This window comes from Penicillium lagena (assembly GCF_028827675.1).
Source record: "Penicillium lagena strain IBT 129212 chromosome Unknown utg000006l_segment0_segment0, whole genome shotgun sequence".
Classification (NCBI taxonomy): Eukaryota; Fungi; Ascomycota; class Eurotiomycetes; order Eurotiales; family Aspergillaceae; genus Penicillium; species Penicillium lagena.
The window spans coordinates 791,251-817,986 of NW_026623227.1; the positions used below are offsets into that span (position 1 = coordinate 791,251).

Below are 26,736 nucleotides of genomic sequence, written 5' to 3' on the forward strand. Positions count from 1 at the left end.
TCGTTACACGACTTCTTCATCCTGCGCGCGCGGGCACTGCTGGAGCGCGACATTGACAACCCCACCATCGCAACAGTGCAAGCCCTAGCAATGATGAGCGGTAGCGAAGCCAGTCGTGGCAGAGACTCTCGCGGGTGGTTGTATGATAGCATGGCGGCGCAGCTAGCTCATCATCTAGGTTTGCACCTGGATGTTGAGCACTATGTTCGGTCGAATGACATGTCCAGGCAGGAAGCTAATGTGCGCAGCACTGCGTTCTGGGGTACATATGTAATCGATACTGCGTGGAGCTATTATCTCGGACGATTGACAATGCCAGTCGCTGATGTGAATCGAATCCCTGTCCAGTCGCCGGCAGAGAGCCAGATTACTCAGTACTGGGAGGAATACACAGACGAGTCTGTAGATCTGAAGCGGCCGCCGCAGCGCTTTGTTGATCCACTGGCTTTGATGTGGGAACACCAGTTGAAACTGTGCTATATCATGGAACGCCTGCAGAAGACATTGTAACGCTTCTAGCCCATTTGGAGGCGATTATTGCTAACATGCTCTCTAGCTATGACAAGCGCACGGGCTCCATTTCCCAACTACGTGTGCACACCATCGCCGTGACTTGTGCGCTAGATAAATGGCTGGATGACCTTCCAGCTGAGCTAGCCGTTGACCCGAACAGCACCTCAGCAATTTATCTACCACATGTATTGGTCATGCACACTCAATTTCACGAAACCATGATCTTCGCCAACCACCCGTTCATCACGCCTCCACGAACAGGACAAGCACCAGATTCGCGTCGCAAATACGTCGAGTCTGCGCGGATAATCACCCGTATGATAGCTATCTATAAACGACTTTGGACCCTGCGCCGTATTAACATTCAGGGCATACACCCCATGTTTACAGCGTCAATGGTGCACCTTTATATAGCGTGTACCTCTAGATGCTATGACGAATTTGCAATTGCCGTCGCAGACCTTGAGGTATGTTGCGACGCAGTGAAAGATGCATCTACCTCATTTGAGCTTGCGGGGTGGCAGCTCCGGTCTGTGCATCGGGTGTGCCAGCTCTGGCATGATTTACTAGAGAACCAGATTTCTGTGCAGCCACAGAAGGTCTCTCAGCCTGGTACTGAGATATGGCCACAGGACTGTGATCGATGGGCAACTATTGAGGCGGTTATTCAAAGGTCAATGGTCTCCACTGAGGTTGGATCGGCGCCGGAGGAACAGAACCCTTGGTTTAATGCGTGGATGCAGATGCAGGAGATTTCAGCCGTGGATCCTTTTTCCATGGGATCAGCGTAGACATGACGCAAGCAGTTACTAGTGTATTTTGTGTTTATTTTTTTGTGATTTAATCTTTCATTGTTTTGCGGCACTCTTCTCCGCACTCCGCTTGTAGTCGGCCCGAGGGTGTGAAGTATAGAGGGGAGGACCACAACCCTAATAACCCTTGAAACTGAAATAGAGGAGGAATAGACAGGAGAAGAAAATAATATAGCTTCCGATCTTCTTTCCATTAACCAAGCCCCCCATTGAATCTCTACCATGTCCAACGCCGACTACAGCAACCTTCCCCGTTTTGACGACCTCCCAGGAATGGAGGGCATGCCATCTGGCTGCGCCTGGGGTGTCTTCGACCGAGACGGCAAAAAGGATCACCTTGGATGCATCAACCTTCTCACCCCACCAGTAGTCCAAGCAGCCCTCCGTGAAGCCCAAGACGGCGAGTCCGTATCGCTAAACTGGCCGATCAACGCTCTGCATATACCAGCATTTGGACGCGCTGGACTTCAACATCAAGTACTTTCCTTTCAGGATAAGGAAGACGAGCATCACAGGTTACATGGTTTTGATGACGAAGTCACCTTCAACACGCAGTGCTCCAGTCAATGGGATAGTCTGGTGCACTATGCGCACCAACACACTCAACTGAGCTACAATGGTGTTCGACCAAGTGTACAGACTCTCGAACAATCATCTACTCCGTTTACTGTCGACACCAGTCTACCGACTCTGAACCACTGGCACAACCGTGGTGGCATAGTTGCTCGCGGTGTTCTACTCGATTATAAAGCCTACGCTGATGCACATGGTATCAAATACTCACCCTTTGACGCGCACGGTATCACTGTTGATGAGCTTGATGCTGTTGCCAAGTGGGAAAGCGTATCCCTGCGCCAGGGTGATATCCTCATAGTCAGATCTGGGTATACACGTGCCCTACAGGAGATGTCGCCTGAGCAGCAACAGGAAGCATTGAAGGGTGGTCGTGCAGTAGGAGTCAAAGGATGTGCTGAGACGGCGAGATGGGTATGGGACCACCATTTTGCTGGTGTTGCTGGCGATGCTCTTGCATTTGAGCAACTGCCGCCTATGAGAGAGGACAAGTCGGAGGGAGGCATTGGTGATCTGGGTAAGTCTTTTTTTGATGTATTCTTCCGAATTTATGTTGACCAAGTGACGGCTAGTTCTGCATCAATACTTCCTTAGCTTATTCGGTTTGAATATTGGTGAGCTGTGGGATCTTGAGGCGTTATCGAGGATGTGTGCAAGCAAGAAGAAGTACTCTTTCCTGCTAACGAGTTGTCCGCTTAATGTGCCAGGAGGTGTGGGAAGCCCTCCAAATGCTCTAGCAGTTTTTTAGATCGATATCTCTTCATGTTAATGCGATTATACTTCACACTCCATACTTGATAACTTTCTCCTACATTTTGGCGCTTTCCCTATATCTTTTGAAAGAGCCAAGTACCTCCATGGGAAACCTGACTTATTTAAGAGAAGTTGTCATTGCCTGCCCCAGAAACGCTCAGATACGTACATACTACGCCTGTAAGCGCTCTCGGGTTAAAAAATATGCGTCAAGCACATCCCTGCAAGCTTACTAAAAGTGGCTAGTATGCTGCAATAATCCCTTCACAGCCTCATTTGTACCCTGCACACATCAGTCTGTAAATAATTTGATTAAATCCCGCGAACTATGTTGGATAGGGAATACGAACTGACCAGCACTACAGCACCTATGACCAGTAGGAGCTCCTTCCTGAAAAGACCGTTCTTTCTATTTTAATTGCTGTTGCCTATGCGACTTTACTTATAGGTTTGCTGCTGCTGGTATTTCTTCATCTTCTCTCCACATTCACATCTTCATCCCCTCTGTCATCTCCTCGCTCTCATAAATAATCAAACAAATCCTTAAACCATGAGTGTACGCAAGAAAGTTTCCAACGTGAAAGTTTCCCAAGACGGTAAGCCCCTGGCGAACCACTTGGTTCCGGGACTTGAAAAGCAACGGACTACGAAGCTAATCATAACCAAGAGGCCTTGTGGAACTCGATAATGAGACGGGTCGTGGATTATTGCCTTAGGCCCCATCTGAATCCTCAAATCGGGCGGGTTCGTTGCAGTTGCTTATTTCAAGAAACGCGACAGCACAGATGGTCTAATTGTTTCTGTTTGGGACATGCAAAAATCCCGTATCACTAATAGACAATGAAGTACAAGTTGAGAGTGAAGCCCGGGTATAGTCGGGAATATTTAGGGCTTTATTCACCGCCTTCTAAATGGCTCTAATCCAATGTCACCGGACATGAAGTTAAAAGTCGGGTCAGGTATTTCACCCTTCAAAACCTCTAAGAGCCTTGGCCTATGCATCAAGAAATCTTGAGAAGGAACTGTAGCGCAACTTTAAATGACTTGATGTGTGATCCAAGTTGGAGAACAAGCATCGAAAGCAGCACGCAGCATGGCCACCACAACACCAAGAGGGCGAGTAGAGCGAGGAAACCGAACGCGCCGGGGACTCACCTGCGAAAATTGCCGCGCAAGAAAGGTATTTGATAGTCCACCGCATGTCCACACTCCGCTGGTTGCTCACTAGATCAGACACGTTGCGATGGCACTCAGCCAAGCTGCAAGACCTGTGACGTCTATCATGATGAGTGTCGTTATGAGAAGCCTCCTCCAATGTCGCAGATAATTGCCATGGCCAACAGGCTTCAAGAGGCAGAACAAACGATCCTAAGATTGAAGGAAGCCCTGGAAGCAGGGTCTTCACCAGCCCTACAGCAGACGGATTTCGCGAACCCAAGTGCCTCTCCAGCGTTAGAAGCACGGCCAGAACGTAGAAACAATCCTACCCAGTACCAAGGCCAGATGATGTCCAAAGAGCCTACCTCAGAAGAGTTGCTATCGGACTTGAGTCTTGATGAGAATGGCAAAGTAAGTTGACACGAAGTTTTATGTTATGAACATGTCCATTTATTATTTGGAATAGATATCATACTATGGTCCCACATCCGCTCTTTATGAGCCACCTGCACTGGATGCACCGGCTGCACATTCCCAGTCCGAGGATGAGGTGTCCTCCAAGTCAAATATCCGGATGCTACTGACCTGGAATGCGGAAGAATATCGATCCTGGGAAGAATTCGCCCATGGCAATGCGTCCATTGAGACCGGTATTCCACGTGTGATTATTTCCAATTTACTGCAAGTCCATTGGTCCTGGATTGCCCCCATGTTCATGTGGGTGTACAGACCAGCTTTCATGCGTAAGATCCGATCGATCCTGCATCTCTGGAGAATATCTGACAATTGTAGGGGACATGACAACCGGTGGCCAGTACTACTCACCTTTTCTTCTCACCGTGCTCTGCGCACATGCTGCGCGCTTTCACGAGGGTGAGGTAGGCGAAATGCTCATCTGTCGGGCACGTTTACTTCTGGGCCAAGAAATACAAAAACCAACATCGATCCCCACCGTGCAGGCCTTGCTACAGCTCAGTGCTCGGGAGATGGCCTATGGGTCCACGTCGCAAGCATGGCTTTACGGCGGGATGGCTTTCCGAATGGTCAGCGATTTAGGTCTCCATCACAATAGTGGCAAAGTATTGAAATTGGGATATCTCAGCCCAGAAGACGGGGAGATACGGAGACGACTATTCTGGAGTTGCTATTTCTGGGATAAGGCTTTAAGTCTCTATCTAGGGAGATCGCCCGTGTTACTTGAACTTCCTTTTGACCATAGCCCTGAGTTCTGTGAGTTTCTCCGCTCTTGCTTTGCCTCGCATTGATATTGATGAAAGAAAGTGGATACGTTCGCCGAAAATGAACTGTGGTCTCCAAGCTATGGCGACATGCTCAACTTGAGCAGAGTCTCTGTCGGAGAGTATCCGCCTATGAAGGCTCATTCTATTTCTTGCTTCGAAAACTCCTGCAAACTCGCCGTCATTTTAAATGACATTATCCTCCAACTTTACTCTCGTCGTGGTTCTCCAGATATGAGTGAGACGTTGCGAATCAGAGAGAGGCTCGATGACTGGAGAGAAAATTCGCCACAACATCTAAAATACGATCCAGAAAAATTGCCAGAGTTCTGTCCTCCGCCGCATATCATCACCCAGAACCTCTTCTACTACGCAATCATAATATTGCTGCATCGGCCATTCTACTCGGCCCATACGCGTCATATGGCCTGCAGAAAGGCGGCAGACAGCCTCGAGAAGATGCTCTTGCTCCTTGAGAAGACTTTTGGTTTCAACCGTATCACATACTTGATGGCGTACTGCATCTACACTGGTGCATCAGTCATGATCAAGGATGTCAAGAATGGTGACCTCGAAGCAAGCAGCAAGATGCAAACCTTCCTCCGAGCGCTGAAACAGGGTACCAAAACATGCCCTCTACTTCAACGGAGTCTGGATATCATTAATAATAGCTTGCACTCTAAACCTCCACGATTTGCACAAACAAATGACAATGCGCCAGCAGAAGACCTAGTACCGGCGAATTACCTGCCTGCCTTCCCCTATCTTGATCCAGAGGTTGCGAATCACCTTACGACAGATCAGCATTCGAGCAGTATGGACCTGGATGCATTTTCATTCCTCGACTCTTTTCCTGAGCAGCACATAAACACTGCCACCGGGGAATGGTACCTTGGATAGGAAACAAAGAGGCGCTAGTGTGATTTTTGAAAAGTGGAGAGTTTCTAACAGATTTGTACAAATATGGATAACGCAACAAATTCTTTATAGCTGTGAGTCCTTATTGCTAGTTATCGCCGGGAAACTGCCACAACCTCCTTGGATTATCCACCCAAATTTTCCTTATCAGGTCGTCCCCCCCAACCTGCCGACACCAGCTCTTACACCTAGCCACCCAAGCTTGATCGTCAACCTTCCTATACTCCTGTACCTTGGTCCTGTCGCCTCCTGGATTCGCCGAAACACCACCACTATGCGGCCAGTCGCTCGCCCAAACGACTCTGTCCGGAGCGACTGTCAATATCTCTCTCACATACGAGTCTAGCTCCGGCAAATCCTGGAACCTGTATACACCACTGAGCTTTGTGTACACGAGCCCTGATTTCAGAAGCTCCATGAATTCTTGATATCCATTCTGCAGTTTCGGCGGTCCCTTCGATGGCTCCGGATGACCGATGTGGTCAATCACAAAGGTTACCCCCAATGCTGGTACAATTGATGCAAACTCCGCGATCTGATCCAGTGATACGTACACCTGGATTACCCAACCAAACGGTCTGATTCTATCCGCTGCCTGTGTGAGCAACTTTGCAAATGCGGCCTTGTCAGGCCGTGTCTCTGTTGTCCGCAAATTGAGACGAATTCCCCTGACTCCGGCGTCATGTAGTTCTTGTAGTTCATCACATGTGGTGTTTTCAAGGTCGATGCAGGCGACTGCGCGACCCTTGCCATTTAAGCGGCGAAGTGCGTCTAGAAGGATTGAATTATCGGTGTGGTATACGGAGAAAGCAATGAGACAGTTGTGACTAATCCCTTGGATCGTTTGGAAGGCGAGGAGATCCTCCAGCGCGGCTCTTTTGGGACGGTAGGGGTGTGATGCATGGTAAGGAAAGTTGTCCTGCAGAATATTCTTTAATAAAGTCAGTAAAAGGTGTCGGGGCTTTTCCTTACTTCGTCTGCGACGTGGACGTGGCTGTCCCAAGCGCCCGCGGGGAGAGAGGTGTCTAGATCTGATACCGATCCCATCTTGTTTTGTCGCTCGAGCATGAGAGGAGAAAGCTTGACCCTGAGTAGCGTGAATCAGTAATAATATACGAAATCGGTCAATGATAGCAAATCAACCACTGAATATTGCCGTCCGGGAGCCTCGCCGGATACTCGCCGCGGGAACTCGCCGAGGGGGTTCGCCGGGATCCCCGCCCGGCATTTACCCCAGTTATTTGTGAAATACGGGGAAGCTTGAGCTGCATTCGGCCCCCGTAAAGATTATTATCAAAGATCATAAAGGGTGCGTTCGACAGACGGACCGTACTAGCCGAGGACAAGAAGTCATTTGCTATATAAGCAACCCATCGTCCATCTCATTCTCAGCACTGTGCGGTTGAAGTACTAACATGGGAACTACTGACGACGTGCAACATATAGAACTAGCGAACGCGCGGAACATGATAGATATCGAGAAACCCAATGACGAATTGGCAGAGGAGATCCCAAAGGAGATCCAGAATCCGTATGATCCGGAATGGATCAAAGCCCAAAAACGGTATCTCTGGAAGCTGGACTGCATCATTTTGCCCGTTGTCTCCCTTCTGTATTTCTTCGAATACCTGGATCGAGGAAATGTTGCCAATGCAAAACTATACGGCCTCGATGATGGACACAATACTCCCTCGCAGGGGGTTAGTGCAGGGATCACCCCTCTTTCCTCGTCTCAATGGCAGCTCGTTGTGATGATCTTCTATGTTGGACTGGTACTATTCCAAGTTCCTGGGTGCCTTGGCTACCGTGTTTTCTCGCCGTCGAAGGTAAGAACGACATCTTTTTTCTCCGGACTGTGTTGATACTCGGCAGTGGATTGCTTTTGGTGTTTGTGGATGGGCCATTGCAAGTCTCCTTCAAGATGTCGCTTTCAACCTTGCAGGTGAACTCGTCTGCAGAGTCTTTCTAGGCACTTTCGAAGGCCTTTTCGGCACCGGAATTGTCTACTACCTTTCTCTGTGGTACCATCGGACTGAAATGGGCGTCCGTGTCTTCTGGTTCTTGGGGCCCACTGCCATTGCCGGAGCATTCGGAGGCCTGATTGCTTTCGGCATCGGCCACATTGATAGTGGCACACCTGTGTGGAAATGGCTTTTCCTCATTGAGGGATTGCCCTGCTTCTGTCTCGGGCTGTTCTGCATGTACTGGTTGCCCGATCGACCACTCAAGAACTCCCGGTTCTCCGGCATTAACCAGGAAATTGCGGAAGCGCGTTACCATAACGAATCTTTCGACAAGGCTGGCCCCATTCAAAAGAAACATGTTATTTGGACGCTTACCGACTGGCGGCTGTACGTGCAAGCGGCGATCTATCTCCCCACTGCAGCACTTCTGGCCTCGATATCCGGCTTTCTGCCTACTATTGTCGCGAGTATGTATTTCTTGAGGCCACCTCCTTGGATATACTGACAGATTGGATACAGACCTGGGGTACAAAGAAGCCACGACGGCAAATCTGATGACCGTCCCGCCGTACGCCTGCGCCTTTGGTCTCATGTTCGTCGCGTCCTGGTCATCCGACCGTTTCCGCGATCGAGGCATACATATCGCCGTTCTAATGTGCGTTGCAACAATTGCATACGCTCTTCTAGCCACGTTGCCTGAGTCCAAGCTGGGCGGCAAGTACGCATGTGTCTGCATTGCCGTTGCTTGCGTCTACGCCACGTACCCGCCCACACACGCCTGGGCTGCAAACAACTTCGGCAATGAGACGAAACGATCCATTGGTATGGGCCTGTATACAGCAATTGGCAATCTAGGCTCCATTGCAGGGACTTGGTTCTACCCCAGCACGGACGGGCCGCAGTTCAGGAGGGGACATTTTGCGTGTATGGGATTGGCGATAGCCACGGCGGCGTTTGCGCTGGCGAATCACTTTGCTTTGAAGGCTATCAATAAACGGCGGGACAAGATGTACGGCAAACCTGTGCCTGGGTTGCCGGTGGATGTTACGGAGTTGGCGGACAATGCTCCGATGTTCCGCTTCATCACTTAATTTGGGCTTGCAGGGCCGTAAGTAGCAAGTCTAGAAAACTCTGCTCTGCTCGAATACATGAAAACAATTTCTGTACATTCTTTCTTAACATATCTATTTCATCTCTTCCAACTTGAAATCAACACCTGTCTGCTTCGCTAATGCATGCAGCGCATCGACTTCCCCTCGCGAATATGGAATGCCCTCTGTCCTTCTCTTCACTTCTACATCTGCCTCGATCTCTCCACTGGTATAGATTCTCTCCACTCCAGCAGCCTTATCGCATTCCCGGACCCTCGTCAGCAACGTGTCCATTCTCACCTTCAGGTCCTCCATTCCGCCATCCAGAAAGACCTCCGGGCGAAATACCAAGAACCAGTGGCCGACATTCTGCGGCTCCTTCAGATTTTTGTACTGATCATTCACATCACCTGCAAATGCAGCTCCGGACATCAGACCGCCAAACATATCCATCATCATCGCCAGCCCACTCCCCTTAGGTCCCCCAATAGGCAAAACCACACCCCCAGCCAATGCAGCCTCTGGATCCGTCGTAGATCGCCCCTCTGCATCCAGCGCGTACCCTTCCGGGATCTTCTCCCCCCGCCGAGCTGCCTTTCGAATCTTTCCTCTGGCTGCCACACTGGGCGACATGTCGAGGACGAAATCTCCTGCCTCGCCACCAGGGACACCAACGGCAAAGGGACTCGTCCCAAGAAGTGCCTCCTTCGCACCCCACGGCGGCATACTTCGCGATGCATTCGTAAACGCCATAGCTGCACAACCCTTCTTGATCGCCCGAAGGAGATACGTTGCCGCCATGCCATAGTGATTACTATGTTTGACAGCCACGACGCCCATCCCATACGTCTGCGCCATCTCGACGCCCTTGTCGATAGCGAGGGATGCAGCAACGAACCCAAACGTGTTCTTTGCGTCCAAGAGCGCCATAACGGGTGTTTTCAAGTCGAACTTGAGATCGGGGTTGGGATCGAGTACACCGTGCTTGATACGCTCGATGTATCCTCCCAGTCGATTGATGCCGTGTGTGTCAACACCACGAAGATCGGCGAGGACGAGCGAGTCCGCAATCAGGTCGGCGCGATCTGAGGGAACATTGTATTTGGAGAGGACCGCTGTCACAAAAGAGTGCGCGGATGAGGGCGTAACGTTCACGATTGTAGATGATGGATTGGCCATTTTCTGTTTCTTTTGTGATGCCAGTCGAGGGAATATGCACGATAATTGTAGAGAAAGAGCGAACTGGAGCGAGAAATATATAGCGTCATGAGACTGTCTTCCGATTTCGGCAGCAGCGCTGCCTCCCGGAGAGTCTCCGGGGGAGTATGCGGGGAGTTCAGAATCTTTCCATGCGGGGATACCCGGACTTCTATTTACAGTATGGAAGTTGGTAGTTCTATCTATGGTACTCATGAAGTATAGTACTTGAAGTATATACAGCAAATTTGTAGCTATCGAATGTTCCATTTTATAGATACACTAGACTAACTTCCCCGGTACATCATCAGTCTTCCCCTCCAAAACAGCCAGTAATGTCTTCACCACGGCAAGGCCACTGTTACTCTGGTTCTCGATGGTGGATGCCCCAATATGCGGTGTCATGATCACATTATCCAGTTCCAAAAAATCCCCATATGCCTCCAACGTGGGCGGCTCAACCTCCATGGCATCCAGGACAGCGCCCCAAATCCTTTTCTCTTTCAATGCATCCAGCAAGGCCTTCTCATCCACAATTCCTCCCCTAGCCGCGTTGATCAGAATCGCTCGATCCTTCATCATCCCCAGCTCCCGGGCCGTAATCAGACCCCGTGTGCTCTCGAGCAACGGAACATGCAGCGTGATCACATCCGACTTGGTGATCAACTCGTCCAGTGTCTGGACTCTGGTATGCGGAATCTCCGCCTGATTCCACACATTCACCGGTGCAACAGGATCAAACCCGATCACATCTGCCTCACATGCCCCAATCCATTTCTTAGCCGCCACTTTCCCAATATTCCCCATCCCGACCACTCCCACAGTCTTGCGAAACAGACTCAGTCCCAGCGTCTGGCTGCGCACAATCCTATCCCCATTGCGCACACGGCGATCAACTTCCGCCACCCGCCGGCTCAGGGAGAGGGCTAGCGCCAGCGAGAATTCAGCCACGGACTCGCTGTTCAGCGCGGGGGTGTTGTGCACCGCGATGCCGGCCTCTTTGGCGGCATTCAGGTCGATATTGTCGACGCCTACCCCTTGCTTCACGACAACGCGCAGCTTCTTGGCGCGGCGGAAGTCGTCGGCTTGGAGTTGTGTTTCGGATCGCAATATGATCCCATCTGCGTGGTTGTGCCAGTCGGCTTTGCGGGGATCATTGGGGAGGATGAGCTCGATCCACGAGGTAGACTTGAGACAAGCGATTGCATCTTCGTGGTAGGGATCGAGCACGTAGACTGTCGGTTTCGCCATTGTGCTTGTGTTTAAGTGAGAACTTCGTCTCCAGAATTGTTTCGTTGTCTATATCGTTCGGCACTTCTTTTTTTGAAAGGCCCACTTTCACCCATTTACCCGGAATTTCGCCGCGGTCGAACCCCGCGGACGGTCGGTCACCGGCCGAGGAGCTGTCGCGGCATTCCAGATCCCGGGGATGTTGATTACACCGGAGCTCTCGGTCTTTTCATTCTTGACTCGTGCGATGTCACTACTGTCTCGAACCATCTCTAGGATTCCATCGCAGCTGCACACGTTCAGACTTCTCCTACGTCCATTATCATCCCACTTCTCCACTACCAGCAAAATGGCCTCCACTCAAGATCCCATCGTCAAGGCGTTGCAGCAGTACACCACGTAAGTATCGCTCGGCCATTTTCCTTTCCAAACCATACTGCGCACATACTAAGCAACACCAACTAAAGATGCGACGTTTCTGACGCTCTCTGCAAGCTGAAATTCCGACACGGAGGCTTCCTATCCGGGCTGACTTTGTGGTCGCCTCAGCGTCAAGAAGGCGCAACGAAGATCGTCGGCCCCGCATACACGGTCAAATATGCGCCGCTGGATGACCCAGCACCGAAGCACCCAACGCACTACGTAAGCAAGGACCAGACAAACATCAGATAATTAAGCAGTGAATGCTAAGTGACGTGACAATGACAGATCGATTCCATCCCCGAAGGCGCAGTGGTATTCGTGTCCTGTCCACCGAAAACGCCCAATGCCGTGTATGGGGGGTTGATGTCGGCACGGGCACAGGCAAGCAAAGCCGCGGGATCGGTTATTGATGGCCGATTTCGAGATCTGCAGGAACAGCGCGAGCTTAACTACCCGGTTCGTATATTCCCCTGCTAGTGTCGTCCATGGATGTGATATCAGCTACGAGAAATCTGACGTTAACATATCCTATCAATTCCAGGTCTTCGCTCGCGACATCGGCACCGCACCGCCGTACGAGCTAGTCAAAGTGGTAGACGTCAATGTTCCCGTCAAACTGCAAACAGATGAGCAGGATATGACCATCAACCCGGGCGACTACCTGATCGGGGATTTGAACGGTGTGGTTGTGTTGCCGAAGGAGTTGGCGGAGAAGGTGCTCCCGCTTATGGCGAAGCAGGCGGATGCGGATGCGAAGATGGCGGTAGAGATTCGGAAAGGGATGAGTTTTACGGAGGCGGGGAAGAAATTTAGGGTCTAAGTCTGGGATGAGTCGATGCTGGTTGGTTTGGGATATGATATGTTCCAACAGGTGTACATAGTCTAGGTTCCTTTGCAGCAGGCAATGTGTAACAACTAGCAATTTTGCAGCATACAACCCGGTAAAGTCTAAAGTGATACGTATTCAGTTTGAATTTATAATATTTCGATAGCCTACCTATCCAAAACCACTTAGCCTATTGCAAAACCAAAGGCTACCTCAACCTCATCTTCAGCCCTACCTATAAGACACCGGAGCTTCACTCCGATTGGCCTAGTTGAGGGGTTCAGTATGTAAGTCTAACTAGGAACAAGGCAATCTGGTTGAGGGAAAGACAGAATTACGCCAACGGTTTCGCCACAAACCAAGAGCAGAGACGTAAAACAATATGATCAAGAGAAGACACCCGTCAACCACTGGAATTACACCAACGGTCTCGCCACATCCACCTTGGTCCGTGGCAACATACCCAAGCCCTCCATCTCGTGATACATCTCGAAGATACTCTCCCTCGTATCGACGAACCCGGTCCAGCCCAGTCGTCGTGCTTTATTCATGGACAACTGACCAATACCCCCAAAAGCAGCATCCCCAAATGTGAAATACCCTTCCACGTCCTGGAAGGGATCTACTGTCACGCTGGGGTTCGCGGCCATGATCTCACGCCACGCTGCGGCATTTTCGGGCTGGCTGGCCCAGTGTTGGAGAGTAAACGAGAACTTGAGTGTAACTGGAGGGCCGCCGCTATAGATCATGCATCGCAGTCAGCGGTCAGCAAAAAGGAAACAAGCCTCATCTGAATGACCAAAGGAAAAAAAAAGACTCACCCAGCAGGATTATTACTGCCGCCCTTTCCAACAACAGCATTCATTTCACTCTCATCCTCCTTTGGCCCAACACCACCCTTCTCAACCCCGAACCACCTTATCAGCTCCTCCCACAACCGATCAAAACTTAACGGACTGGTGTCCTGCGCATTAAACGCCTCATTCCTACACTTCTCCTCCAGCACCGCCCACTCAGTCAGGTAGCCCGTCAGTCTCGCCGTAGCGTGATGCGACTCCATCAACCAAGCAGACCAATCTGCCGGAAAAACCAGCGGCTGCCCGCGATGCGCCGCAACAGCTGCATAAACAGCAAATGGATACAGTGCATTCATCTGAGCAGCCTTGACAGCGCCGATAATCCACGACGGCCGGATAACGTTCCACTCTACGTTATTGTGCGCGCACCAGTCCCACAGAGCGTCTTCTTGGGGGTAATAAAAGTTGGGCTCGAGGGTGACGCGGGGGTCTGATTCGATGGCTGGAGTGCGGATGCGCCCTAGGTGCACGCCGTAGTTCTTTGCGCCGGTTTGGAGGGCGATGCGGTGTGGTTTGATCTTGCAGAGGGAGAGTGCGGACAGAAAATTGGTGAGAAGCGCGGTGTTCACCCGGACTAGTTCCTGCGCGTTTGTCCATGGCGCGGCTCCGGCGGGTGGCCGCGGCTGCAGGTAGGAGTAGAAGAAGATATAGTCTGCCGTTACGCCGGACGCTTTTAAGGACTCTGCGATTGTTTGCGGGGATTGTAGGAAGTCGGCGGAGACGTGTTGGATACGGCTCTGTTGAGAGGGTGTAAGGAGGTTGAGCATCTCCGCCGGAGGAGGACTGCGCGAGATGGTGTAGATCTTGCTCCAGCGGTCTGGGTGGTCGAGAAGGGCTCGTAGGGTTGCGAAGCCGGAGATCCCATTTGCGCCGGTTATGATTGCTGTGAGGTTCTTGGTGGATGGGGGGAAGGTGGGCAGGTTATGATAGATGCCGTGGTGATGCACGGGATATTGTTCCGAGGACATGATTGAGGTGAATATATAGTGGTTTACGCTCTGGATCCCTGGATATTGTAGCTGTAGTTATATACTTTCAATTCGACTTGATATAGTTCCTTTTAAGTCTTTTAACTGTTGGCTGCCCTCGGTTATACAAAAGCATGCGGGGGAGTGACGTTAGGGTCTTTATATGCGGGGAAGAAGACCACAGCCGAGTCAGTCGATTGCACGTTCGGCTATTGTTGGTGGGGTCCATTAGTTGGGCTATAGACCGGGCGAGTTAATTTTAAGGATAACAGTGTGTAGTCCTGTACCTATTGGGTCAGACCTAGGAGTCGGATGGTACGTACCTAGAAGAATGGCATTCCAAAGCATGAACTAGCGCAGTTCCCAGGAGAATATTTTCTTGAAATCATTGAGCCAAGGCCACTACGGACGCTAATCATCCGACGACCTCAATCACGACTGGCTTGAGAACAAGCAACTTAGATCTGATATGGACCCTTGGTCACCTAGGCCATACGTCTTTGTCCTTCAATCCACAGAGAGGCATTTCACTATGTATATTCCCCGACATGCAAATATCTTGGCCAATGAATACCCGCCCATAAGCCTCAGTTGGTCCAAGGCTAACGATAATAAATTATTTCACACATATACTCAGCATAATATCTGACGGTGGATCTGATCCCCCCTTTGATCCGGAACCTGATCAAAAGGTGAAATGTTTTCCTTCTCTAGGCCTGGGGCCCTCCAGGTATACTGAAACACACGTGACTTATCAGGACTACGGTCTGGAAAGCGCGATACGACTGTATGTAGTGGGCCCAGGCATGAAGAAGTCAGAGTCAGAGTGGTCTTTTTGGCCTGGCTGGGTAGCGCGCGCCTAGGCGCACCCCTCACACTTGTGGTGGACAAATAGGTTCATCATGCGATTTGGTTGGCTATCAGTGGCCCTTTTTGTCATTTGTCATTGCAGCCTGTGGGTCCGTGACAATATGCAATATGTATAGTGGTGTTCCAAAAGTCTGAAACCCTCTATCCGCTTAGGTGGTAGGTAGAGGATTGCAGACTTTTGGAACACCACTATAGTATCCTCATTTCCACATACGGGGACATACCGCCTATATCTTAGCCGTGGAAATCTGCATAGCGTCTAACAAGACATAGAGAAGCTGCATCAGGATTTAATTGAGTAAATAAATCAATCAATCATGTGAAGAAATAAACTACAAGTGAAATCTTAGCTGATAAATAGCTCGCTACTCCCTATTTACTAACTGCTAAGTAGGAATGTTTAAGCCCTAATGGCCGCTAGGCTAAAAGCCTAGTCCCTTGCCGGGACGTCCCGCCCTGGGGGCCGTGTCGGGACTGCGGTCTGACAAGCGCGATACTACTATATATAGTGAGCCCAGGCATGAAGAAGTCAGAGAACTTCGTCATAGCGGTCTTCTTGGCCTAGCTAGGTAGCGCGCGCCTAGAGCGCACTCCTCACAGGCCGAGCCGGGGGGTGCACAGATCCACCACTCCCCCCCCGGCTTCATGACTTACCTCTTCGGTCGCTTCCACCACCATGAGGCTGAGTAGCGAAGCCCCTCCGCAGCGATTGGCGCTGACAATACATAATAAGTCCGTATGTCTAATGGAGGAATAATCAGCTGCCTCCATCCATGGATGAAAATATGGAGTCTCATAAACCCAATTACTTCCCCTCCATTCCTCCGGGGGCTCATATCAATCCTATATACTTGGCAGCGCCGCAACAGCAGCAGCAGCCTCAGCATACAACGAGAGCTCAGGTCTACAACCAGGAGCCTTGGGTTGAGTCGCCCTCTACCGGCAGTCGAGGATCTTCCTCAGCGGGATCGCAGCATGCCAAGAAATTGACTGGTCTCCGGTATTACCGCGGCGATTCTCAATCGCAATTACTCGCTGCGGGGACTGATCATGACGGAATCAAGAGAAAGGGCCTATCTCTCTCTAATTGTGGAGGCTGGGCTTCCTTCGATGATACATGGCTTCTCGAGTGCCTCGCCATGACGTTCAGCGTCGCATCGTTCATGGCCATCATCATCATTCTGAGGATCTGCGACCAGAAGCCATCCCCCAATCTGTCTTATGGACTGACGCTCAACACAATCGTCTCCTTACTAGCAGCGGCATCCCGATCATCATTGCTTTTCGTGGTGGCTGCGGCGGTTGGCCAATTGAAATGGATCTGGTTCCAGCGCAGGGAACGCCCTGTCTCAGATATGCAGGCCTTCGACGATGCAACTCGAGGGCCGATGGGCTCTCTGATTCTTCTCCTCCAGCACCAGGGGCTCTCACTCGCCTCTCTGGGGGCTATTGTCACCATATTTGCAGTGGCTTTAGATCCCTTCGTGCAACAGATCCTGAGCTACCCAATTCGACAAACGCCCAGCAGCACGGCTCAGGCGACAATGCCCCAAGCGCGGACTTTCGCGCAAAACGCGAATTACTACTCCTTCGTGGAGTACTTCAACGCTGCTCTTTGGAACACGGATTTTGCCATCGATCCCACTTGCCCGTCCGGGAACTGTACCTGGCCCGAATTCCAGTCCCTTGGCTTTTGCAGCAAATGTCAGGATGTGACTGCCTCAGCCTCCCTGTATGGCTGCGATCAGTGGACGTACGCTAACATTTCCGCCGATAATGAAGAGGCTTCCTCCTCCTCCAATCCCCAAGAGATTTTTTGCCTCATAAACGCCGGCCACGGAAATAACGGCAGCGTCCCCATTGAATATTTTGATACATTCAGGGGCACATATATCCCCACGGCTGTCGTGTGGGCACTCAATAGTCCGCTTAACGAGACTTTCTTGGGACTTGAAAGTCCGCTTGCCGTCTTCGCACATGCCGAACTCGAAGCCGAAGCCGATACCAACATTACAAAGTTGGTCCGCGGACTCCGCATTCGCAGCGTCCAGGAATGCATTCTTTCCCTCTGCCTGAAGACATATAATGTTTCTGTCTCCTCCGGGACGTCGCTAGTCAATGTCACCTCGGTTGACTACGGGAAGCGATTTACTCACAAACTTCCAAACAATAACGAACCTTACTTCAATGACCTTGATTGCTGGAGGCCCACCAATCGATCTGGTCCGTTCAATTGGACTAAGCTACCCACGAAAAATTGGGCCGATACTGAACAATTCGCCTTCTGTCTCCGAACGAGCAGCACAGAATATGGCGAGACCGGATTTATTTCTCTCTCAACCGACCTGATTACCCCTCCGTTTTTGGGGTACTCGAGTGTGGATTATGTCGTCAACGAGAGCTCGGTGTGGACAGTACAGCCCTCCAGCGGCAAGAACAGCGCTGATTATGGGGCAGCGTTCGACAGAGTCATCGACCTGGGTCTGGGGGCGGTGTTGTCAAACATGGCTGCAGCTCTCACGAAGTACGCCTTGGAAACCAGCAACGAGTCCGCCATCGGCACGGCTATGCTCTCGCAAACATTCGTCGCAGTATCTTGGCAGTGGTTGACTTTCCCGTCCGTGCTACTCGTCCTGGGGTTTGTTTTTTGGATCGCGACGGTGGTAGTCAACCGACGCCACCGACTCGGCTTGTGGAAGTCGTCCATTTTGCCCATGCTCTATCATGGTGCCGAGAAGGTTGACCCCGGGCTCAACAGTTCTGGAGCCGAGTACACCAAGATCAGTCAGATGGACGAGTCTGCACGGACTACTCATGTCAAACTGGTTAATATAACGGAGAATCGACTGCTGCTAGGAGGGAATCAATGAAATGACTCCGTCAGGATAGCAAAACTGAATACATACCCCGCGGCTAACGGATATGTTATTTAATATCACAAGGCGCCGAAAGCAAAAAGAAGAGAGGTTGAGGATGCTACCTGAGTATGCAAGCATCAAGGACCAATCGCAATCTCTCTGTTCTATGTGTAACCTATGTGTAACCACTAGTAGAGGTCGGCACAACGGTGGGTGAGGCTGTGAAAGCCCGGCAGAATGGCTTGTTTCCATCCTCCATGTTCTTTTCAAGGACAAGATCAAGGCTTTTGTGATCAGATACGGATATATGACATGGATCATGTATGGAACATGAATGTGGATTATAACCGCTCCGCTTTCGATATCGCAAGTCCGTCAGCAGAGCGCTATTCACTCCTAGGTAACTTTTTTGTCGCTTCCCGGCAAATTCGGTACAGCATAGTATCATAAACACCCACCTAGCCAGTTCATCTAACACATGAGGTAAGGTTGTCTCGATAAATACCAAGATGGTACCACATAGGTGTTATACACTTATCTCTCGTGAAGTTGATACTCCCTGACGAGGCACACACTGACAAAAAGGGGACCATCAAACAAAAGATAGTAAATTGAAGAGGCACACTTTTTTGAACCTCATTCTGGAGCCGTAATTTCCCTGGCGAATCTTGTCTCTGAGACAGGTCGTCCTAAACAGATTGTTTACACAGTCCAGAGTGAAACACATCCATAACTTCCCTAGTAACACTGCAAGGGATAGCCCGATTGTTCGATTGATCAATTATCGTGCATCTATCCGACGGAAAGAGCATGGTGCTAGCAACTACCGCAGCGACCGGCCATAACGGCGAAGTCTAACTGACTAACTAACTGCACAGTGGGTAGGGACTACCCCTGAAAAATCTTTTGTGGCTGTCGATTGCATCCCCTCGGACATTTTCCTATAGGTGCACAAGGCTCAAATCCTAGGTTATAGGTAGCCACCCCCTCCCCTCCCCACCAGAGGTACCAGTGGTTTCAGCAGCCATCCACCGGTGAGAATCATCTGGGTCCGTCCGTTGCTGAGGCTGGCATTTTCGCCCTTCATCATGACACGAAGATGATCTCATCTAAATTATGTGGCCACACACAAGATACTGTTTTTGCCATCGGCCCCAATCTGCGACTTTGCCTATGAAGAGTATTGGTGTTGGTGTCGTGCTAACTGCCATCTTGGCTGCTTTGGCCCCTTACCATGGACTAGTGGGTGCTTATTTGGACGAGTGTAAGCCCTAGCAGTGGGGCCACTTACGGCGGGGGTCTTCCAGGAGCGCCTAATGGGTCGAATGGCGGCCGTCGGATGGGCTTGCCGGAGCCACAGAGAGATGGGCTGTGGGGCGCCAGGATGCAGGAGGCAAGGGAGTCTTACGTAGTTAAGATGGCGATGGCAATGATAATCGGCGCCGGCCCCCTGATCGGCTCTCATTGAAATTGGCAGCAGGTCTGCCTTGGTTCCGGGTTCCTCAGGTGCGAGTAGTCCGTAGTGTTCAGTCACTACCTGGGTAACTATCATATTTGTCACTTCGACTGTATGTACTGAGTCTAGACTCTGCTAGTGTGTATACTCTTTGTGGGAAGTGCTGGATGCGATACACTTGGTGTGTCAATTTATTCTGGTCCAACCAATCACCCCCACGTCCCTGACAAAATCCATGGAACGACCCCAGCGTGTGCAAGTCTGTCCAATCAAACGCAATCATATGGCTAATAATACCCACGGTTACGTCGCCCTGCCAAACCCGATCGGGGCTAGCAGCAAGGTATCAGACAGGGGTCAACCAATCGCTCATCGCTCGACGTCAGGCACAAGGGACCTATGGGTACTCCGAAAGAGTACAGTTTCTGTTCCCGGCAGGGCCAATGGCGGTTCTGGTGCTAGTTCCACCAGCTTGTACATTTAGCTCATTTAACTCCCACTCTCTTCGGCCCTTTTTTCTGCTCTTTTCTCATCCTTCTCGGCCCAAGTCATTCCTTTCGTCGTTTAACTACTTCCTGTGCCGTGCACGGAAGTTGGAGTCTCTCCTTTCTATACATCTCCACAAGACTGCTTCGACAGCGTCGCCCTTCCTTTCAACAACCCTCCTTTGAGAAACAGGCTTTCTCGCTTTATTCAACCACCTTTGCTATTGCAGAAGACAACAAAAATGCCTTCTTTCAGCAACTGGTTTACGGCCGGCCTGATGGCCACCTCGGCCATGGCCATGCCGCACGCCAAGCGCGCGGCATCCAAGCGCGGTGCGGCCTACAACGACGTCTCGCTGGTTAACTCCCTCGGCGGCGCCAACGCCGTGACCTGGGCCTACGACTGGTCGCTGGACAGCACGCTTGGCACCGGGCTCGGCCTCCCCAGCGGTGTCCAGTTCGTGCCCCAGATCTGGGGCCCGAGCGACCTAGGCTCCGTGACCACTGTCTTGTCAGCCCTCCTCGAGAGTGGCTGCGAGTACATCCTCGGTTTCAACGAGCCGGACATGCCCTCGCAGTCCAGCATGGCACCCACCGATGCTGCCAATGCCTACTTGACCCAGATCGTGCCGTTTAAGGGTAACGCCAAGCTGATCTCGCCGGCTGTGACCTCGTCCACGACTCCGGGCATGGGCCTGAGCTGGTTCGAGGAATTCATGGGCGTTTGCGGCACTGGGTGCGATCTCTCCGGTCTCGCTGTGCACTGGTACGGCGATACCGTTGATGAGTTCACCACCTTTGTCCAGCAGGCTATGAGCACGGCATCCCAGTACGGCCTGCCCGAGGTTTGGTTGACGGAGTTTGCGCTCAACGCTGATGTCAACGGCGTCGCTAATGCCAACAACACCGCTGCCTTCCTTAAGAAAGTCCTCCCCTGGCTCGACGGCCAGGACCAGGTCACTCACTACTCCTACTTCATGACTGCTGAGAACTATCTCTTCACCAATGGCGCCACCAACGACGCTGGCCTGGCTTATGTTGGTGCTGCGTAAGCGTGAGCTTGAGCTAAATGGTTCTCTGAGGAGTTATTGATATATATGGATGATGTGAGGAAACCGAATGGTGGAAATGAGCATACGAATCTCTCTTCCCGTTCTTGATTTTTTTTTAACCAGATATATGATGTGCTCTGTATGTGAGGTGTTGTGGTTCATTTTCTGTGTATATTTTTTAGCACTCGGAGTTTCCATTACAGGTCTCGGAGTTTCAAACAAATATCCAGAAATTCTCCTGAATTTGTATTTCTTTCCACCTTAAAGCTATAGATTGTGCTAATTACATTAGGGTCTTGATGGGTCTTGTTTGTGGGTTTTAGGCTTTGGTCTGGCCTAACCCGTGGAACCGTAAATTTGGGTGTGGGGGTGGGTGTGGGTACGTACCTGTTACTAACCAACCTATACTTTTCGGTATGGGGATGGTTGTATTTCTACTTGAGAGTGAGTATGTTCCACATGCTCAGAGAAATTTTATTGAACGTCATGTCCTGTTGCTGTATTTGAAAAACTTTAAGGACAAAAGAGGCAAGAACTGGCGCGATCCATGCGGTTTCTAAAGACTAAGCGCAAAAAGGACAAGGAACCAGAGTGTTAAACCGGAAATAAGGCGGTAAGGTGCTGGAATGTCGAAGTTGCAAAGACAAGAAAATGCAGATAGAGTGGCAGCGCTGAAAGTTGAGAAGGAGATGTCCATGACAACTGGAAAACGGAGAGAACTGCATTGGCGGCGGTTGAACAAGGGTGTAGCAAGCGCAGCTCTCAGTACTCGTCGTGAAGAAGGTTCACAAGTTTTTCTCGAGCACGGTCCAACTCAGGGGCATCGGCAGTTGCGCTGCTATTCATAGCTTCTTCTTTCATACTCCAGAAACTCCAATACTCAGATACCATCTGGCAATGTTCACATCTTTCAGCGTGAAATTTAGCACCCTCGATGCAATGAGCCAGTTTGCACCAATAAAAATAATCCCAGCATACCTCAAAAATCCGCTGAATGCCAGGTAGTTTCTTGATCGCCTGCTCTTTGAAGTTGTACAAGGCGATGACTTCCTCGATGATTTCCATATGCTCCTCAGTTCTCACAAGTCGAAAAGCCTCTGCCAGCTTATCGAAGAACTTGGCCTTCTTCTCAGCATTCACTTCGGTGATGCTGAGCAAACTCCGAATGGACGACATTCTGAATTGCCGAGTTGAAGTTGGAGTTTTGAGAATCGAGTCGAAGAGTCTACTTCGAAAGGCGGAGTGCAAGAACAGCACGGTTGAAGATTGCGCCGAAGGCAAGTGAAGCCGGTAGAACAGAGAAATCAGAGAGAGAGAGAGAGATAGAGAGAGGGTGGTTGGGTCGAAATGAAGATGGCGTATTCGGTGAATTGAGAGCGAATCCGTTGCAGAGCATCCGCGCAGGCAAGTCGTGAGGTAATTCAGAAATTGAGAGAAGTAAGGAGAGCTGGGTTGATGGAGAGTCGACTTGATGCTGAATCCTGGTCGAATGCGCTTAGATCTGGAAATGAGTGAGAACAAGATTGAAATGATTCGAACTTGATAGAAAGAAGAATGGTCGAGATGAAGAAAGAGTAAGTGAGCCGTAGCTGGATTTGGACCGAGATTGAGAGATTGGATCCTGGAGATGGATGAGCGTAAGATGATTGTTGAGGTAGTGGGAGAATGAGAGAGCAGGAATTAGTAGGCTTGTATGGATATGTTGAAGAGCAGGCTGTGGTGTCTCACCGATGCACACAATAAGTGAGGAAAGGAGAATGGACGGCGATGATAGATGATAAAGCTTCTTCTTCAAAAGCTACGCGTGCTGGATATCAGACAGCCGGGGCTCTTCCAGCTGACTTAGAAAAAAACAGGGTAGTAAACAAAATTGATTGTCTGAGACTGCCTCAATCCCAGAATGCAGCCATATTATGCCTGGTATAACGCAACCCTATGCCCTAATACACCGACAGAAGATGCAGACCCCATCCAGTAAGACTCCCAACACCAGGGTATTTCCGCATAAAAAAAACCACCGAAAAGAGAAATCGTAACACCCCCTCAAGCCTCCATCGCATCGTCAATAGGAGTATCAGCCGCGGCCGCCGATAGGGGCGCATCTGTCATGGCATTGTCGCCGTCAGCGTCGTTATCCGGAGAATCTCCGTTGCCGTTAGTCGTCGAGCGAGCCATCTCAGTGTCATCTTCGGAAACCTCTTCCCATACGCGAATGGTCTTGTCCAATCCAGCGCTCACAATGAGACGTTTCCCCGCCAGCGTGCCTGTATGCACACCCAGCACGACATCGGTATGCCCCTCGATCCGCTGCAGGATCTTCTTGCTGACAAGATCCCAACAGATAACGGCGCCGTCCTCGCTTCCACTAACGACGAATGCATCTTCCATCGCGCCTGGGAGACCATACCGGCCAAATCCCCCGCCCAAGCTGTACTTGATGTTCACGTGGCCCTGATATGTTTTGATACAGCGGCTTTCGCGGTAGTCCCATAGCCGCACGCAGTTGTCCAGTGTCCATGCGAGGACATACTTGCCATTTGGCGAGAACTTCACGCATGTCACTGGTGGGTTGTCTTCGTGGACAAGTGTGCGGAGACATTGGCCAGAGGCGGTATCCCAGACACGGATCAGTCCATCTGTTGCGCATGAGACGACCATGGTGCCGTCGCGGATGAAATCGACCCCGTTTACAGGATCGGAGTGGGCGGGTAGGGACTTCATGACCCGTCCTGAGCGCACATCCCATATGAATACGGCCTCATCGTAGGAGCCACTGACAAGAATGTTGCCCTTGGGGGAAAAGGCGATTTGATAGACGTAGTTGTGATGGCCAACGAGGGGTCTTGGGTGTGCTCGGCCCTGTATGTGATTAGTGTGGAGACAAGACCGACGGAAACAAATCCTTACTGTAGAAACATCCCACAGACGAATTGTTTTATCGTCCGACCCAGATGCAAGGGTATTGTCCGGGTTCCAAGCAATCGCCGATACGCCCGCCAAGTGTCCCTCGAAGTTGAAAAGAAGCTTGCCTGTCAGCGTATCCCAGACCTTAACAGTCCTGTCGGCGCCTGTAATTGAATCAGCTACATTCCATTGACCTCGAAGCAAACCAATGCATACCTCCACTTGCAATCATAGAACAATCTGGAGAAAATTGCACCGCAGAAACACCGCGCAGATGCCGCTTCAACACAAACTTCTCCTTGTAATTCAGCCGCTCCGGCTTGGGAGGCGGCGGCGGAGGAACTGGTGTAGCCGAACGATCCAACGTTTTGTCTTCAGCATGGCCTTCCTCGCTGTTCATAGCACGTCCACCCATATTGTCATCCGACTGGCCTTCGATTTCGTCTGGACGGTTCACAGGCGACGGACTGCGGGTTTCGTCGGGGCGCGAGCTGCGCCAGTAGTCGTCTGCATCGACTGCAAGTTCATCTGGACTATCAGATTCCTGGTATGGTCGTTTACGGTGGTGTGATCGCTGCGGCGTAAAGACCTTTTGAGCAGTCCAGCTGGCTCGCCGGCGCTCGGCCTCGTCGTGTTCCGAGCCGGCCGCCAACTCATCGGACGAGGATTCGATGGGCGATTGAGCGCGCTGGCTCCGACGGCGATTGCGGGACTCCATCGGAAAAACAAAGACAGGAGGCAAGCGCGTGGAGAGCGACGAGGCGAACAAGATCAACGCGATTTTTGTAGAAATGGAAGGCGGTGAGCCCAGGGTTCATCATCATCATCATCATCGACTGACCAACTTTCTTTCAGCTTCAAGTGTACAAAATTCAGGCCCGATGGCCTCCTCGTCGATACCCATTGAGACGCCTACGCATATACGCATTCTCACCCTCAATTGCTGGGGCCTCAAGTTCATCGCCAAATACCGCCATGAACGACTATCCGAGATCGGCCGGCAGCTGGCGCTGACCAGTCCGCCGCCTGAGATAGTCGGCCTACAGGAATGCTGGACGCAGCAGGACTACGAGAGCATTCGGCAGCAAACACGACACGTTCTACCATACGGCAAATTTTACTTCGGAGGCATTTTCGGCGCCGGCCTGGCCATTCTGTCGCGATGGCCCATCGAGGAAAGCAGCATGTACGCGTACCCATTGAACGGCCGGCCCACCGCTTTCTTTCGTGGAGACTGGTTTGTGGGTAAAGGAGTGGCTTGTGCGAGAATCCGCTTTGGCCACGGCACCGCCGATGTTGCGGAGGTATTCACCACGCATCTACATGCCCCCTATGAGCGCGAGCCCAACGACTCGTACCTGTGCCACCGTACGGCGCAGGCCTGGGAGATCTCCAAGCTGATGCGTGGCGCCGCTGAACGTGGGCACCTGGTGATTGGCCTGGGCGACTTCAACATGCTGCCGTCTTCCTTTGCCCACCGGCTCATCACCGCCCAGAGCCCCGTCCGCGACGTCTGGCGCGAGCTGCACCCAGACTCGTCCGTCGGCGCGGCCATTGACGCTGTCGAGAAGGCCCGCAATCGGCCTATCCCATCGGCCGAGTTTAATATGCTCGAGAACGGCGCAACCTGCGATGGAGCCTTTAATACCTGGCGTTGGTCCAAGGCCATGCGCAAGCAACTCGACAAAGGGGAGGACATCACCATTGATAAAGATTCTCCTGACCCGCGCGCCAAACGACTAGACTATATCTTTGTTGGTGACGGTGGCTACGCTCCCGAGTTTCCGCCCCCGCGCTGGTCGGTCGAGTCTGCTCGTCTGGCCATGACGGAGCGCCATCCCACGCTCCGCTGCTCGCTGAGCGACCACTTCGCCGTCGAGGCCGTCATCACTCGCTCTCCATCGACCAAACCTCCATCTCTACCACAGTCATACCCCCCTCCGAACCATCTTCGCCACCTCTCCACAAAACAAAGTCTATCTCCCTTGCACCAAACGCCGCCCTAACTCCAGAAACATATGACCTTATCACACAGATGATCCACGTTTATGTGCGTCGCGAACGCAGCCAGCGCCGCTGGCGTCTCGCGCACTTCCTGGTATCCATCGTGGTTTCCATCGGATGCATGGTCGGTGTATGGTGGGTCGGCAGCCGCACGTACATCGGATTCGTGTTGGTGTTGGTGAGCACGCTGAATTTTGGCGCGGGCATTCTCGACGGCTTGATTGGGGGGCTGTTTGTGTCGAGTGAGATACGTGCTCTTAAAGAATTTGAGTGGGAGGTCGCTAATGCGAAGAGATTGGTTATGGAAGCTGAGGCTGGTGCAGGCGCTGGTCGTCTTTCTGGTGAGACCGAGGGACACAAGGCTGAATGATGGCGGGTCTTTGCTAGGGTGTATGGAGCAGAGAATGTAGTATAGTTATAGTCGTGTAGCGCTGGACAATTTATCAATAATGTTGAGTCTACTTTCTTCTTTCTTGAGATGGATGGCCAGTTTAAATGAGCGTGGGTGATTTTTTCAGAGACTAACTAAGCCGAAAAGTTCCAGTCCAAGCAGCCATCGAGTGGTAAGGAGTGAAACAGGCCAGTA

The 26,736-nt window shown here is 51.3% G+C and overlaps 16 protein-coding genes across 16 annotated transcripts; 10 read left to right on the forward strand and 6 right to left on the reverse strand.

The window, feature by feature from the left end:
* Nucleotides 1-93: 93 nt before the first annotated feature.
* Nucleotides 94-510, forward strand: N7510_008466 (fungal specific transcription factor domain-containing protein; the record flags this gene model as incomplete). The annotated part of the gene is made up of 1 exon (XM_056980391.1): nt 94-510. One exon carries the CDS (start codon nt 94-96, stop codon nt 508-510), a length of 417 nt encoding a protein of 138 aa, XP_056830600.1.
* A 35-nt stretch (nt 511-545) lies between these two features.
* N7510_008467 (fungal specific transcription factor domain-containing protein) lies at nt 546-1,304 on the forward strand (the record flags this gene model as incomplete). The annotated part of the gene is made up of 1 exon (XM_056980392.1): nt 546-1,304. The coding sequence occupies one exon, from the start codon at nt 546-548 to the stop codon at nt 1,302-1,304; it is 759 nt and encodes a 252-aa protein (XP_056830601.1).
* Nucleotides 1,305-1,547: 243 nt separating this feature from the next.
* On the forward strand, nt 1,548-2,646 carry N7510_008468 (uncharacterized protein; the record flags this gene model as incomplete). Its single annotated transcript, XM_056980393.1, has 2 exons — nt 1,548-2,415; nt 2,471-2,646. 2 exons carry the CDS (start codon nt 1,548-1,550, stop codon nt 2,644-2,646), a joined length of 1,044 nt encoding a protein of 347 aa, XP_056830602.1.
* A 1,319-nt stretch (nt 2,647-3,965) lies between these two features.
* Nucleotides 3,966-5,947, forward strand: N7510_008469 (fungal specific transcription factor domain-containing protein; the record flags this gene model as incomplete). The annotated part of the gene is made up of 4 exons (XM_056980394.1): nt 3,966-4,220; nt 4,276-4,552; nt 4,602-5,039; nt 5,091-5,947. The coding sequence occupies 4 exons, from the start codon at nt 3,966-3,968 to the stop codon at nt 5,945-5,947; spliced, it is 1,827 nt and encodes a 608-aa protein (XP_056830603.1).
* Nucleotides 5,948-6,053: 106 nt separating this feature from the next.
* N7510_008470 (amidohydrolase family protein) lies at nt 6,054-7,012 on the reverse strand (the record flags this gene model as incomplete). The annotated part of the gene is made up of 2 exons (XM_056980395.1): nt 6,054-6,884; nt 6,938-7,012. 2 exons carry the CDS (start codon nt 7,010-7,012, stop codon nt 6,054-6,056), a joined length of 906 nt encoding a protein of 301 aa, XP_056830604.1.
* A 368-nt stretch (nt 7,013-7,380) lies between these two features.
* On the forward strand, nt 7,381-9,020 carry N7510_008471 (uncharacterized protein; the record flags this gene model as incomplete). The annotated part of the gene is made up of 3 exons (XM_056980396.1): nt 7,381-7,791; nt 7,838-8,396; nt 8,449-9,020. The coding sequence occupies 3 exons, from the start codon at nt 7,381-7,383 to the stop codon at nt 9,018-9,020; spliced, it is 1,542 nt and encodes a 513-aa protein (XP_056830605.1).
* A 93-nt stretch (nt 9,021-9,113) lies between these two features.
* Nucleotides 9,114-10,199, reverse strand: N7510_008472 (Ldh family oxidoreductase; the record flags this gene model as incomplete). The annotated part of the gene is made up of 1 exon (XM_056980397.1): nt 9,114-10,199. One exon carries the CDS (start codon nt 10,197-10,199, stop codon nt 9,114-9,116), a length of 1,086 nt encoding a protein of 361 aa, XP_056830606.1.
* Nucleotides 10,200-10,499: 300 nt separating this feature from the next.
* On the reverse strand, nt 10,500-11,468 carry N7510_008473 (hydroxyacid dehydrogenase; the record flags this gene model as incomplete). The annotated part of the gene is made up of 1 exon (XM_056980398.1): nt 10,500-11,468. One exon carries the CDS (start codon nt 11,466-11,468, stop codon nt 10,500-10,502), a length of 969 nt encoding a protein of 322 aa, XP_056830607.1.
* Nucleotides 11,469-11,796: 328 nt separating this feature from the next.
* N7510_008474 (RraA family protein) lies at nt 11,797-12,690 on the forward strand (the record flags this gene model as incomplete). Its single annotated transcript, XM_056980399.1, has 4 exons — nt 11,797-11,846; nt 11,915-12,089; nt 12,156-12,326; nt 12,412-12,690. The coding sequence occupies 4 exons, from the start codon at nt 11,797-11,799 to the stop codon at nt 12,688-12,690; spliced, it is 675 nt and encodes a 224-aa protein (XP_056830608.1).
* A 422-nt stretch (nt 12,691-13,112) lies between these two features.
* Nucleotides 13,113-14,521, reverse strand: N7510_008475 (SDR family oxidoreductase; the record flags this gene model as incomplete). Its single annotated transcript, XM_056980400.1, has 2 exons — nt 13,113-13,434; nt 13,518-14,521. The coding sequence occupies 2 exons, from the start codon at nt 14,519-14,521 to the stop codon at nt 13,113-13,115; spliced, it is 1,326 nt and encodes a 441-aa protein (XP_056830609.1).
* A 1,643-nt stretch (nt 14,522-16,164) lies between these two features.
* On the forward strand, nt 16,165-18,261 carry N7510_008476 (DUF3176 domain-containing protein; the record flags this gene model as incomplete). Its single annotated transcript, XM_056980401.1, has 1 exon — nt 16,165-18,261. The coding sequence occupies one exon, from the start codon at nt 16,165-16,167 to the stop codon at nt 18,259-18,261; it is 2,097 nt and encodes a 698-aa protein (XP_056830610.1).
* Nucleotides 18,262-20,432: 2,171 nt separating this feature from the next.
* N7510_008477 (glycoside hydrolase family 128 protein) lies at nt 20,433-21,242 on the forward strand (the record flags this gene model as incomplete). Its single annotated transcript, XM_056980402.1, has 1 exon — nt 20,433-21,242. The coding sequence occupies one exon, from the start codon at nt 20,433-20,435 to the stop codon at nt 21,240-21,242; it is 810 nt and encodes a 269-aa protein (XP_056830611.1).
* Nucleotides 21,243-22,004: 762 nt separating this feature from the next.
* Nucleotides 22,005-22,418, reverse strand: N7510_008478 (uncharacterized protein; the record flags this gene model as incomplete). Its single annotated transcript, XM_056980403.1, has 2 exons — nt 22,005-22,133; nt 22,221-22,418. The coding sequence occupies 2 exons, from the start codon at nt 22,416-22,418 to the stop codon at nt 22,005-22,007; spliced, it is 327 nt and encodes a 108-aa protein (XP_056830612.1).
* Nucleotides 22,419-23,285: 867 nt separating this feature from the next.
* N7510_008479 (WD40 repeat domain-containing protein) lies at nt 23,286-24,864 on the reverse strand (the record flags this gene model as incomplete). Its single annotated transcript, XM_056980404.1, has 3 exons — nt 23,286-24,101; nt 24,150-24,310; nt 24,363-24,864. 3 exons carry the CDS (start codon nt 24,862-24,864, stop codon nt 23,286-23,288), a joined length of 1,479 nt encoding a protein of 492 aa, XP_056830613.1.
* A 163-nt stretch (nt 24,865-25,027) lies between these two features.
* N7510_008480 (inositol phosphosphingolipid phospholipase) lies at nt 25,028-26,152 on the forward strand (the record flags this gene model as incomplete). Its single annotated transcript, XM_056980405.1, has 1 exon — nt 25,028-26,152. The coding sequence occupies one exon, from the start codon at nt 25,028-25,030 to the stop codon at nt 26,150-26,152; it is 1,125 nt and encodes a 374-aa protein (XP_056830614.1).
* A 29-nt stretch (nt 26,153-26,181) lies between these two features.
* Nucleotides 26,182-26,520, forward strand: N7510_008481 (Endonuclease/exonuclease/phosphatase; the record flags this gene model as incomplete). The annotated part of the gene is made up of 1 exon (XM_056980406.1): nt 26,182-26,520. One exon carries the CDS (start codon nt 26,182-26,184, stop codon nt 26,518-26,520), a length of 339 nt encoding a protein of 112 aa, XP_056830615.1.
* Between the last annotated feature and the right edge of the window lie 216 nt (nt 26,521-26,736).